This window comes from Asparagus officinalis, chromosome 9, assembly GCF_001876935.1.
Source record: "Asparagus officinalis chromosome 9, Aspof.V1, whole genome shotgun sequence".
Lineage (NCBI taxonomy): Eukaryota > Viridiplantae > Streptophyta > Magnoliopsida > Asparagales > Asparagaceae > Asparagus > Asparagus officinalis.
This window is the reverse complement of record NC_033802.1, coordinates 48,579,429-48,593,130: the sequence shown is the minus strand read 5'-3', so window position 1 is coordinate 48,593,130 and position 13,702 is coordinate 48,579,429. Positions and strand designations below refer to the sequence as shown.

General features: G+C 36.9%; 1 protein-coding gene across 1 annotated transcript in view; it reads right to left on the bottom strand.

The window, feature by feature from the left end:
* Positions 1–8,900, bottom strand: part of LOC109824557 (poly(A)-specific ribonuclease PARN-like) — an 11,257-nt gene extending 2,357 nt beyond the window's left edge. Inside the window, exons 1-6 of the mRNA XM_020391182.1 lie at positions 8,527–8,900; positions 1,475–1,605; positions 1,211–1,393; positions 1,017–1,129; positions 326–442; positions 123–237 (exon numbers count right to left, since the gene is read on the bottom strand). Of these exons, the coding sequence (XP_020246771.1) occupies positions 123–237; positions 326–442; positions 1,017–1,129; positions 1,211–1,393; positions 1,475–1,605; positions 8,527–8,834 (967 nt within the window). The 5' untranslated portion in view covers positions 8,835–8,900. The remainder of the gene's footprint in view (positions 1–122; positions 238–325; positions 443–1,016; positions 1,130–1,210; positions 1,394–1,474; positions 1,606–8,526) is intronic.

Here is a 13,702-nt window from a genome sequence, read left to right as displayed (position 1 = left end):
CCCCCCCCCCCCCCCCCCCCAAACAAACCCAAAAAAATTATTATTATTAATGATGATAACAGTAATACGATTACAGTAATAATAATAAAAAAGAAATACTAAAAGTCAAGATGAGAACTAACCATGCAGACAGTTGTATGCAATGATTGGTTTCTGAGATCTGGAAACCAGGTCTATCACTTCTCGGAACCCACGAACCTTTAGGTTCTGCTCATCTTCAACATTTTCAATATCACTCTAAGAATTTGATTGGAAAAATAGGGAACTCATAAGAAACTCGGAGAACAAAGTTTAGGGAACAATAGGAATATAGGAAAGTCCCTACCATGAGAAGAATTTTGTCCTCATCTGAACTAGTCAGCACCACACGTACTGCCTTGGGCGCTCCACATTTCTCTGGAACAACTAAAGGCACAAGGTCATCACCTATCTTGTTAACTATCTACATTCACAGAAAGAACATGAAAAATTAGCTCTGACAAGGTGATGCATTATGTATTTGTCAATTTCTAATCAATTGGTGTTAGGTAATTGGTTTGAAGAACCACTTTAGATTGGAAGGGATGAGAAGTATGGGGCTAAATTCTTCAATATCAAATGCTCACTTGGGCTCGTTTAAAAGTTGATTTCTACCGGATTAGATCCACTAGTACAAGGTAATGTCTCGAACAACATACAATAAACAACAAACTAGTTAAATTATATATAGATTAAAAAAATCCAGCTCAGAGATAAAAACTATGATGAAGATACCACTATATTAAGATTATGTGACTTCTCTTTGAACCCTTTACTTATCAAGTCTAGAAGTCAGGTATGGGCTTTGTTAAAAGTCAGAACAGTATTATGGACAATTTCGGATTTTTAAATAATTTTAAAGTGTGACCAAGTGTTCGTCACTTTCTTGGTTAACAACACATGGTTCAAATAATGGAGAGACTGTCCTGTAAGTACAAATTTCCAATTAACGGATTGCACAAACAAGTCAACCAACAAACCATAAATGACCAACATACCTCTAGTGTCAACTGCACTTGACGATCACTGCAGACCTCGATATTCATGCATGGTCTTGAACCATAGAGTTCATCGCCTAAAATTAGTTTTCTCAAAGATTTTACAAGAGAACCTAAATAAAAACAATCAGAATTAATATAAATTTAAACACACATAAAGTTAGAAAAGGATCATGTTCATCTAAGGAACCTACCATCAGCAACACTGTCTTTGTTTTTGCAGGCGCTTCTCCAGTGCTCAATTCTTGACTTGATTCTTCCCATGAAAAGCGAATCAGCAACCGATGGATTAAAGGAGGATGAAATTGGATGCATTCGAGGAACAGGATTTCTCTCTTTTGCTTTTGATTCTTGTACTCTAGACAAATATGATATTCCTGCGAGCGGAAAATAATTGAACATCTGCTAAGGATACTTGAATCTTTTGATGAACTAAGCTACCATCAGGTGGTGCTTACCATCATAAATGCATGCATTAAAGTCAAAACCTTCTTGAGCCATGGAAGTCAGGAATGAAGTTTGGCACGAGAAGCTATAGGAAGGCATGCCCAAACCTAGCTCATCCCTTGGAAATAAATGAAAGTTGTAGCTGCAAAAGAACAATTAGAAAGCTGTTACCCCATTGACTGGTCATGAATTCTCAACTGGGCAGGTGTTGGAAAAACATAGAATATAGACTACGAGACACATAAAACTTCCACATAGGCAAGTTTTCCTCCTAGACTTCTTTCAAGTTATCTTGAGAAAGTTAAAATGTAAATGAATATACAGATGGTTCTTCAAATAAAATTGCTTGGTTTCAGTCGCATATGATATTGCAAATAGGAAAGAAACATGAAATAATGGTTAAGGAATATTATCTATTGATCCCAGTTTCCAAAAGCTAGTAAAACACCAAAAGGGAGTTTGGATGCCTTAGAAAGAACTAAAAAAGGAAGACACCTGCCAACTGAACAAAGGAATTGAAACAGATATTCAGATAAATGAGAGAGAAAGAAGGCCCTTTATGAAAGGGAAAAAAGATATAAAGGAAAAAACAAGGATCCTTAGTTAAAAAATAAAAAAATGAGTAATGTTAACTTTGGGTTGTGAATGATGGTACTAAGGTTGATATTTTACATGATTTGGTTTTAGTTAAGGTCTCTTTACCCACAAAGTACCTGGGACTGCCTCTTCTAGTGGAAGGCTTGGCAAAGCTTTGTTTAAACCACTACTAGATAGGATTTCTGCGAAAGTTCTATGTTGGAGTAATAGGAATTTATCCTATGATGGAAGAGTGGCTTCGGTGAGATCTGTGTTTCTTGGTGTCCAAGTGTTTTGGACTAGTGATTTTGTGTCACCAAAAGCAATCATGAAGGCCATCAATGCTACCTGTAGGAAGTTATCGTTTTTGTTTGGGGAAGAGGAAGGGGTTGGGGAGGAGGGCCAAAGATGATAGAATTAGAATGACCTTAGTAGCATGACATGATGTGTGTAAATCCAAGAAATGTGTTGGCTTGGGCTTATTTGTTGCTGAGAGATGGAATTTAGCATCATTAGGGAAGGTGATACAGAATATACATTAAAAAAGGGACTTTGCGGATTAAATGGCTTCATGAAGCTTATCTCAAGCATGCTGATATATGGAGAGTGCAGCCTAGAGCATGTGATTCTTGGCAAAGGAAGAGGGTTCTTTAAGTGGGAACTAAGAGGGTTCTTTAAGTGGGAACTATCTGCTCTTGCAAGGGGGAATGCAGAAACTTGGGATAGAGTTTCGCAAGCTGTACTCTAAAAATTTTTATGCTCTATCGGGTTCGGTTTGTTGAGGCAGAGTTTTGTAGCTGGTCCCCTTTAATCTGGAGCTCCCTAAATGTGCCTAAACACTCTGTGATTGAGTGGTTTGCTATGAGAGCTAGGCTCTTGACTCAAGATAGGTAGATGCAATTTGGGATTTTGAATCAGGGGTGCAAGCAGGGGCCCGAAATCTTGGAGCACTTGTTCTTTGAATGCTCATTCTCTGCTAGAATCTGGAGGGTAATTATGGTTTGTATGGGTTTCAGAGTGGGGTTGTTTCATTGGAGTGATATCGTTGTATGGTGCTCTGCTCATTGGAGAGGAAACTCTGTGACGAAGAAGGTTTTTTGTGCATGCTTAGGTGTGTGCGTCTAACACATCTGGCGGGAGAGAAATCATAGGGTTTTTACGAATAGATTCTCATATGAAGAGATAATCATCAAAGATATGAAGTATTAAAATGTAAAGTGTTAGAGAGATCTTTTCATGGAAAAATTCCATATTATGCCTTGATATATTTGTTGAAGTGAGCTTTGTGATGTCATTATGTATTTTGTGGGCTCTGTGACTTGTTAAGTGCATGCCCGGTTATGCCTGGCTTGTTGTCTGTACTTTATTGCATTGGTAAATGAAAATTAATTCAATTACCAAAAAAATGATCCTGAATATCAAGGGCAAGAATTACAGGAGAGATGTTAGATTATTTATGTCATAGGTCTGTTGGTTCTTCCTTTTATTGTCATCTTATTATCCATCTTGTTATGTTTAGTTTTTATGTCTATACATCATTAACTGCTAAATAACGGCATAAGCTCGCTATTTCAGAAACTGGTGACTGAACATTCAAAATGGGGTAATTAAAAATATTTGCATACTTTTCCTTGGATTCAAACTTCTGGGTAAATTTCTGCAATGCTTACTCATCGCATTCTTCACATGCATGAGAATTTCATGATTATATAATGATCAAATACATTAGATGATTATATAATGATCAAGGTGGAATATGTCCAAACATGCTCATCTTTCTAGATAGTAAATCCTCGTATTATGACAACTGAAAACAGGAGGTACTGCAATTTTGTGGTGACTAATTAAACTCTAAGATTACCATGCTTGTTTTCTGTTGTGTTTTCTACCTGCCACATAAGCAGAGGCTCTATTTGGTTTTTGCAGCAACATTTTTCTTAATTGCATTTTTGCATTTGAGTTATTTGACTCCAGACTACCAAACTGAGGTCCATTTGTCTATTATTCATGGTTAGCAATACAGTTGTCAACCTTAAAGCTCGTGCTTAACTGCAGCTTAGAAAGAACCAATGTAATTGGATTTTTTTTCTCAGATTCAAATTGATATAAAACAAGCTGCTTTTCCAACTTCTCTCCTCATTTCCTAACTAGTCATTTGCATCAGAACCAAGCGCTACCCCTTCTTCTCATTTTAATTTAGGTTGAAGCTAAACAAGCCACAATTTGTTATAATTTTAAGATCACTGCATCCATATATTCCTCATTTGTTTAATTGTTTGCAGCTGCCAACATGATCAGGCAGTAGGATGGTTAATGTTTTAGCAATAAGTATTAAGTTGCTAGCAATAGGGATGGTAAACAGGCGGGGTGTAGGTATGTGCGGGCACATTTATGCCCATTTTCCCATCAAAGTTCTGCTAAATGAGTCATGCCTCACCCACCCATTTATTAAATGAACAACTCATATGCCCATTTAAACATAACATTCTCCTTCCTAGTCCAACCATCACAGTTACTAACAATACACAATATCGTGTAGATGCCCTTTGGTCCACAATGTTTTACATGCTAGTAAGTTCAAAAAACAAGAATCAAGTTTCTCTTAATTAAATTTCTCTTTGAGTAATTTGAACAAAATATGTCTTCCATGGTCAAACTTTTGCAAAAACATGATGTTGTTCATTACCACCCAAATTGGAGTCCTTAGTCTAATACTCTTCTCTCTAAATCTTCTCTTGTTAAAGTGTCTACTAGTTGATTGGCCATAGCCTTCTTCTGACGATGCAACTTCAAAATTTTAAACGAGACTTCCTAAAGTTATAGTAACACAATAAAATACAACGTGAAGAAAAATCAATAGCGGAGATAGAATCACTAGATTAGTAGTAACAAGGGCCTAGTATAATATGTGAGATATAAATTTTGCAACATATAGAAAAACGCACAGAAAAAATACATAGAGAACAAAAAAAAGAGAAGAGAAAATATACCATAAAGAGAAAATAAACCATCTAATAAATTTCATCTTCAGATTCAGAAATAATAAAATTATTAAAATCATGCACCAAAAATATTTTAAAAAAATAAAGTTGCATTAGTCATAGAATCAATAATATTAATCTACTTTGAGACAATACTTCATAAATATACAAAGGAACAACAAAAAAGATAAGTGACTTTCAAAGTTCTCGTCTAACAAATAACTATATTTAGCAAAGAAACAATACATATTTGAGTTTCTACATTTTCTAGAAGAAGGCTATTACGATACTTTCGACGCACTCGGCCATCAATACTGAATACATATTTAAAAGCCACAAGCCACAGAAGTAATGAGATACTCAACATACCTGAACCATTATTAACAATTAAGGACGCTTCTCATATTCTCCTTTCTAGTCCTTGAAATATTTAAATTCTCATTTTCCCCTAACTAAGAAATATCAGAATTTGAACATTTCTCTTATAAAGCGTCATCAATTGTCAATTATGGCTTATGGTATATTAACTATCCTCATTACTTTGTTGGCTTCTAAATTTGCATTCAGCATAGTTAGCCGAGTGCTTGACTATTATCATAATCACCTTCTTCTAAAGAATGTTGAAGCCAAACATGTACCGGTTTTTGGCTAAATTGGTTGTTTCTCTCAAAGTAAATTAATAACATTTTTAATCAAAGTACAACTTTAGGAGATATTGAAGGATATTTGCTTGTTTATGACTATAGCAATGTCCATATTTCTGAATTTTGAAGGAAATTGATTATATTTTTATTTTCTAATTGTGGTACTGTCTATTTTTTATTTTTGCCGCATTTCTTTATGTTACTGAAATGTTTTATTTTTGTATTAGCCTTTTTTGCTACGAATCTAGTGGTGCTTATCTGAGCAACTAATTTTTCTTAATGTCGCTACATTTTACTATTCTATTGTACTTGAATTTTAAAGTTGTAATGTTGTCAAAAGAAAGCCGTGAGATTGATTAGCTGACAAATGTTTTAGCAAGAGAAGATCTATGAGTAGAATATTAATTGAAGTTTCAGGGACTCCAATTTGTGTTGTAATGAACAACCCTCATGTTTTTGCAAAAGTTAGACTTTGGAAGAAATTATTCATAAAATTTCTCAAAGAGAAGTTTAATTCTTCCTTTTTAAATTATTGTCAAACAAGATATGGATGTAGAGCTACATAATGCACCAGTTGATTAATGTTCACTATTCTTGCCAGTAATTTGTGAATCAATTAATGTTAAAGATTGTTCTAACCTATGTAGCACGGACACGGATCCGATACGGCCATCCGACACGCCGACACGAGGCAAATCCTAAAAAATACATAGGATACGTGTGTTTGACACGTGTGTCCGATACGGACACGACACGACACGGCTTCATGTTATGCGTGTCCGTGCTTCATAGGTTCTAACTTGTTTACTATCTTTCTTAAGAATAACACATTATTTTCTACAGAGTTTGCACATTGTTATGGCTATTCTGGTGAATAATAGCATGCAAAACATTATATAGATTAAAGGGCATCTACAACTATATTGTGTACTATTAGAGTCTAACAGTGGAGGGTTGGATTAAGAAAGAGAATGTTGTATTTAAATGGTGTATAGGCAATCATTTAATAATGGACGGATGAAACATTGCCCACTTACCGAATGCTAAATGGGCCATAATGGTCAAAAAGCCATTAATTCTCCCGCCGATATGAGTCGCTCATACCCACTCATACTCGCAAATTAACATCCTTACTCAATGCAGATATAAGATTTGCGAGTTCGGATCTGAGCTTCAATCGAAAAAATTTGTAGACTAACTGCATTCCAATCATAAATACTGAATATGTGCTTTGATGCAAGCTACTGCCATTACCTAAGCTTCGATCTATTTGGATAGGAGAGAGAAAAGAAAAGGTTTAGAGTCCTTTGGGTTTGAGAGGAGAGAGAAACTAGAGAATAAATAGAAAAAGGTTAATTTAATTTTTAGACAATATATTTTAACATCTACTTGAGAACTTCGCGTGAGTGAAAAGTGAAGACTTCACATAGGAAAAAAGTGGAAGGAATGAGGACTGATGGGCGTCTATTAGCGGCACAAACCTGCCCATTTACTACACACATAACTTCTATTTAAGTAATACCCACCCAATTCAATTAACTAGATGAGTGGGGACGTGTGGACAATAAAATGGGTCAGTAAAGCGGGCAAATGGGTATAAGTGAAAATTTTCAGCCCAACTAGCTAGCAAGAGAAACAAAAAGTGATGCACAAGATAGATCTAAAGTACATTATTTACAATAAGAAATCGATATTATAACATAATCAGTGTTTAACAATTTGTAAACAAAGTGTATTTTCCCCTAGTGAAGGACATATGAAAACAGAAGCAAGAGCTCCCAATACTTTTCTATTGTTTTCGCAGCTATGCCAGCATGCAGCATCCAAGTTACCACACTTTGACACATTGTTCTGTCGGTCTTATTATTTGGTTCTACCAACATGAGCATACATTTAGGATCAATTTATCAAATAAATATCAATTTCAAGAGCAAAATAAGCAAAACACCATACTCGAGAATGTGGAGAAATATCTTCTACATTATATTCAAGAGTGCAATACTATTATGCGTGTACCAAATTTCTATCCTTTAGCAATCCACTTTTTTCCTCACCAATCAAAGTGCGCGCAATTCAAATGTTAAATAAGTATTATCCATGTCCTATTTTCCGGAAACAAATATCATTGTTAAAATCAACAAATTTTTTTTACTGACTACTGTTGCAAAAATGATGAGAATTTAGAGAAAAGCCAATTCAGACTTACAACTGAGGGGTTTTCTGTGATTTTCCTAAACCAAAATCCCAAGCATACGAAGTTTTAAACATAATACTAATCAACAATCTAGGTCCCATTTTCGCTACCCCATATACCAAATTCAAGCAAAATTTAAAGTCCCCCAATCTCCCAAACCCATAATAATATAATATATTATATATATATAATAATATATATATATATATTAATTATATAAATATATATATAATATATATATATAAGAAATATGGGTATGCTTGGTACAAACACAAATTTTGTGCTTGGTAGTGAGGTGACACAATCCACTCCACTCATTTCAATGGTGGACTACATTCACATGGGTTGAGGAGTACATCAGGATATGCAACCATTGAATAAGTGGATGGGATTATGCCACCTCACTACCAATCACAACCTTTTGTGCTTGGTACCAAGATATCCATTTTACTATATATATATATATATATATATATATATATTATTATATATATATATATATATATATATATATATATAATATATATTATTATTTATTTATTATTATAAATGGGTATGTTCAGTACCAAGCATAAAAAGGTGGCACAATCCCCTCCACTCATTCAAACGGGGGATCACATTCAAAAAACCTATTAAAGAAGAATATAGAAAAAGGGCAGAAAATTTACGGGGAGGCGAGGACTTTAGACCCCTGAATGGAAAAAGGGCAGACTGCAAACTGGAAAAGCTGGAAATTATCAGCGGACACCTTAGACTTGAGATACGCAACTTCAGGAGTATCAATAGGAAGCACGCGCCGCCATGAAGATGAAGAAGAGAAGAAATCGCCAGTTTTTTGAGAGGAGACGGCGATGAAATCGGACTGATTGATATGGGCCTTTATCTCTTCAAGCGCCGAGGTGAAGTTCGTCTTCATCACTTGCTTCACTGCTGAGGTGTAGCCTTGCCGTTGAGCTGCGGCGATCGTGGCCTCCATTGTTTTTATGCCTTTTGAGGGGGTGAGTGTTCGTTGTTTTTTGAGGGAGGAAAGTGCGAACTGAAATGATAGTTCTAATATGGGTTAGTCATGTTAAGGAAGCGCGTTGGGTTTGTACCCGAATCCGATAGATACTAACATGAAAATTATGGGTCTTAGATCATCTCCAACCGGTAGCTAAACCGTCAAGATGACGCAAATCATCCTCTAACCGAACGGCATCCTCAGCATCATTTTGGGGGAGAGCTACAGTGTTGCGTCAGATTTGGTGAAGCACTGTACCTTTGGCGCAGAGGTTTTTTTTTGCTAATTTTTAACCTTTTTTTAGCATAGAGTTTATTATTTTGTTGATGGTTTTTAATGTTTCTCTTTTTATTCATGATCAAAATATTTCATTGTAGCTTTTATTTTTTTAGTTATTTCGATATGAACTATTATAATAAAATTAGATTATAAAATAATTATTAAAATAAAATTCAACAATGGAAAAAATAGATAGTTTAATCCAAACACTTAAAATTTCATAATACTAGAACCAAATAGAACATTGAACATAAACTAAAACAACATTGAAAATTAACACTAATTGCAATACATTAAAATTAAAGGAAAATAGAACATTGAACATAAACTAAAACAACATTTCAGTATTCTAGGAAATTATCATCAGAAGGACGAAGATGCTCGAAATATTGGGCAAAAGTACCAGAATCGGTATTTTGAGATCCTTCACCTTGTTTAGTTCTTTTATGCATAGTTCTTGATTGTTCTTGTACAAGAAACTAATGTAGCTTTGGATCAGTTACTTGTGTCAAATCTTTCAGTAAAATTAAAATTTCTTCTCGTAATTCTTCCACGTCCACTTTTTTGGCCACACTTTGAGCTCGTAACATTTGGATTTCATAATTTAGTTGCCTATCAGCATTATTTTTTTCCATAATTGCAACAATTTTTTGATTCTCTTCTTTCATATACTTCATAAACTTAGAACTTTCTTCATCATTTCTCTTTTTTAATTTTGCTTTCCGTGCCCCTATAGGTCTTTCAGTTGAAGTACCACCAAAATCATTGTCATTCATTCATATTAAAATCGAATGAAGCCAGTCCAGGAGATGCTGGTGTGGGAGAGTCTGAAGTGGGAGAGTACTCTGATTGTGATGATGCAAAGTTACCATGTTGCATACGTCCCACTTGAATTCTAGCATTAACATCTGCAAATTTTTCGATATCTTTCAAGATGGGCCTTACATGATCGAATTTGAATCACTTCTTATAATTCTTATCCTGAGCGAACAACACTTTAGCCCGATTGAACTGAAAAATAATATAAATATATAAAATTAAAATTCAATCATAAATTAAATCTCAAAAATATTTGTAACAAATAACACTTACAATATCTTGTTCAGACGCACCGCTTGGATTTAAAATTTCAACATGTCTTACACATCCCCTCATCTTCCCTATTGTAGTTAAGAGAGTTTGCATTCGACATTGCAAAGATCTTCTGGGTCGAACTTGAGTGATAAAAGCAGGCATTGAGCTATGATAATCACTCTCAACTCGAGACCAAAATTGATCCTTAGATTGGTTTATACCTATGATCGGATTTTGGGAAATGTCAAGATATACATGGCAGAGGTGTGAGTTTTCAGCATTTGTGTACGTTGATTTAAAGCCATCTATAACACAAATGAAGAAGATGTATGTTTCTTGAAGTATGATATGTTATTTATAGATGAAAAATGAAAGTGACAACATTTCAAAGCATCAATGACAACATATCAACTTCTAGCACTTCATGACAACTCTTCATGACAACATTTCAACTTTCAATGCTGATCGTTTATCATCTCCATCTATTATAAAAGCTCCTATTGATGAGTTTGCTAAAATCATAAACCTCTATTTTCAAAAATGAATTTTAACAATAGAGTCCTTCTAATTTGTCATCATCATTTTCTGATAATGAAATTGAAGATGAACAATTGATAGATGATATTGAAGCGATTGATGCAGAAAGGGAAGCGGTGTTTCGCATCAGGAACAACAACAACCTTCTCATGGCTTACTATATCAATCAACAAAACAACCAAGTAATCCGTGGAGGCTCAATTCCTGGTCATATAGTGATCAACCGTGATTGAGAAAATGTTGATCGTAATCTGTTCAACGACTACTTCTCTGAGAATCCGCGATATAATGATTCGATGTTTCGCCGACGATTTCGAATGTCTCAAGATTTATTCCTTCACATTGTTAATGCCATAAAAGCTCACGACACTTACTTTATACAGCAAAGGGATGGGGTCGGTAGACTTGGATTGTCTACGCTTCAAAAAATTAAAGCTGTGTTCCGAATGTTGGCATATGGTCTACCAGCGGATGCTACTAATGAATACATTAAAATAGGAGAGTCGACAGCAATTGAAAGTTTTAAGAGATTTTGTCGTGCTGTTGTGGAGGTTTTTGCAGAACAATATCTGAGATCGCCTAACAAAAGTTTTAAGAGATTTTGTCGTGCTGTTGTGGAGGTTTTTGCAGAACAATATCTGAGATCGCCTAACGTTAATAACATTGCCAGACTACTACATATTGCTAAACAACAAGGTTTTCCAGGAATGTTGGGCAGTCTAGATTGCATGCATTGGAAATGAAAAAATTGTCCAACGGCTTGGGCTGGCCAATACGCAGGTCGTAGTGGATCCCCAACTATTATTCTGTAGGCCGTAGCTGATTATAATATTTGGATATGGCATGCATATTTTGGTTTGCCAGGTTCCAATAATGAGATTAATGTTTTAGATGTTGGACCTGTTCGCGTGGAAAACTGTTGCTTTCTTCATTAATGAGATAATTGTCATCTTGGATTACAAAGATCCGGTCTTTTATAGATCCGGTTACAACTAAATCAAAGAAAGAAGAAAAAAAGTAAAAATTACAACTTTCCTCTTGTGAACAAATCGCGAGCTCCTGTTTTGCGGCCGCTCGCTTGTGTGGGTTCTTTGCCTGCGCCGGGGTTGTTTGCCGTGGACCACCGCGCGATCTAGATCCGGTCGGATCTACACGATTATGCGGGTATTATTCCACGAAGGGAATAATAGCCGGGAGGGATTAATCCACCAAGGGAATAATCGCTCGGATCTCGAGATCTAAGACCAAGCTTAGATCTGGAGTATGACCTCGTGTAGATCTCAGATCTGTTCTTTTTTCCTCTCGAGATCCTGCCTTTTCTGACGTGGATGGTCGTCGAGGATCAGATCTGTATGTCCAAGTCTTCAAGTCTTCAAAACTCTGAGTTTACTCTTCAATCCGGCAGAGTTTCGGCTCTTGAAAATTCCACCTCCGAAAATGAACATCTTCTAGCCATTTAATAGCTCTTCAGGACAGTGCCCGCAAACAGAGAAACGTCGGCCACCGTCGGCCACTGTCGGCCACCTCTGGTGGCCGGCACTGAGGCCGAAGCCACCTATGGTGCTCGGCTTAAGCGAGCCCCCTTAGTGTGGGTTTTCCGAGTTTTTGAGTTTGTCCGTTTTTCCGGTTATTGTCCGTGATTCGGTTGATTGAGACTCTGATTGGTTGATCTGATTTGGCAGTAAGTCGATCTCCTGATTTGGCAGTAAATCCGCTTCTGAGTTCCGAGTCCGAAACTGATCTAGATTCGATCGTGATTCGTCCGAGTCTGTTCTCAGAGTGGATGACTCGTTGATTCCTAACATCTATGGCTTAGATTCCGAACGCAAATATGATGCAATTACCGTCGCTTCCGCTGCGATCGTCGATCCTCGTCGCCTCGTTGGTTCGTCGGTTTGTACCGAGCTATGCTAGGGGACCTATAAGCAATTTTATATGCCTACAACGGTCCCACCGGAGGCCTTGCTGGACCTTCCGCCATAGGAGGGTAGTTCTTGAAAAAGTCCTTCCCTACCCTGGTGATCAGTGCATCCTCCTCATTGTCAAAATTGTTAAGAGTCGCTATCTCTGCTCCATCATTGTCTGGAATAGCCGAGACGGTGTTGCATAGCTTAGCCTTGCCTTTGGACTTCTCGAAAGTCCACTGATCGTCGTCGAGGAGATCGGGGTGAACCCACATCACCTGCACTGATGGAAAATTCTATGACACTAAACCTTTTCTCACTGATTGTGAGGATCAGCATTGGTAATCCTCAGCACCGCTTTGGGGATGGGTATGACACCTGCCAATGCGTGAACCTCAGGGAGGCCTGCCCTAAATTTGAGAGTGATCATGTTTGACGTTACCTTATTTTGGACCTTCTCCTTTGTCAGGACTCCGGACTCGTAGAGGGCTTTTAGTTTGTCTTTGAGGATATAGCACTTGGAGGTATGATGACCGACAAATCTATGGAAGGCACAGTAGTTGGGGTCATCTGTCTTGTTCACATCCTCAGGCTTCATGATCTCTTGAAGCTTGATTCTTTTGCTCTGGAGGAGAGTGTCGAATGTAGGCACTACTAAGTCTTCATCAAAGTCGTAGTGCCTCGGAGGGCGTTGCTCATACGGCTTGGTCTTTTAGAACGGAGCTGTCTTCGAGACTGGATTAGAATCTACAGCCATGATCTCTTCCCCCTTTGATCGAGGGTTCCGAGAGGTGTTTGCTTCCGAAGCTCTGTTCTTGGACTGGGGCTCTTCGGCTTCTACTCGCTTGATCATGTTTTCAACTTGCTCGCCCTAGCGAACAAGTTCTTTCCAGGTCCGGGTTTTCACCATGCTGACTCTGGATAGAATGTCGATTGAGAGGTTGTTGCGACACATCTCAACCAGGGTGCTTTGAGAGACCTGGTCTTGGTATTAAAGCGACTGATTCCTGAATCTTTTCATGAAATCGTTGACCGACTCCGTCTTCTTTT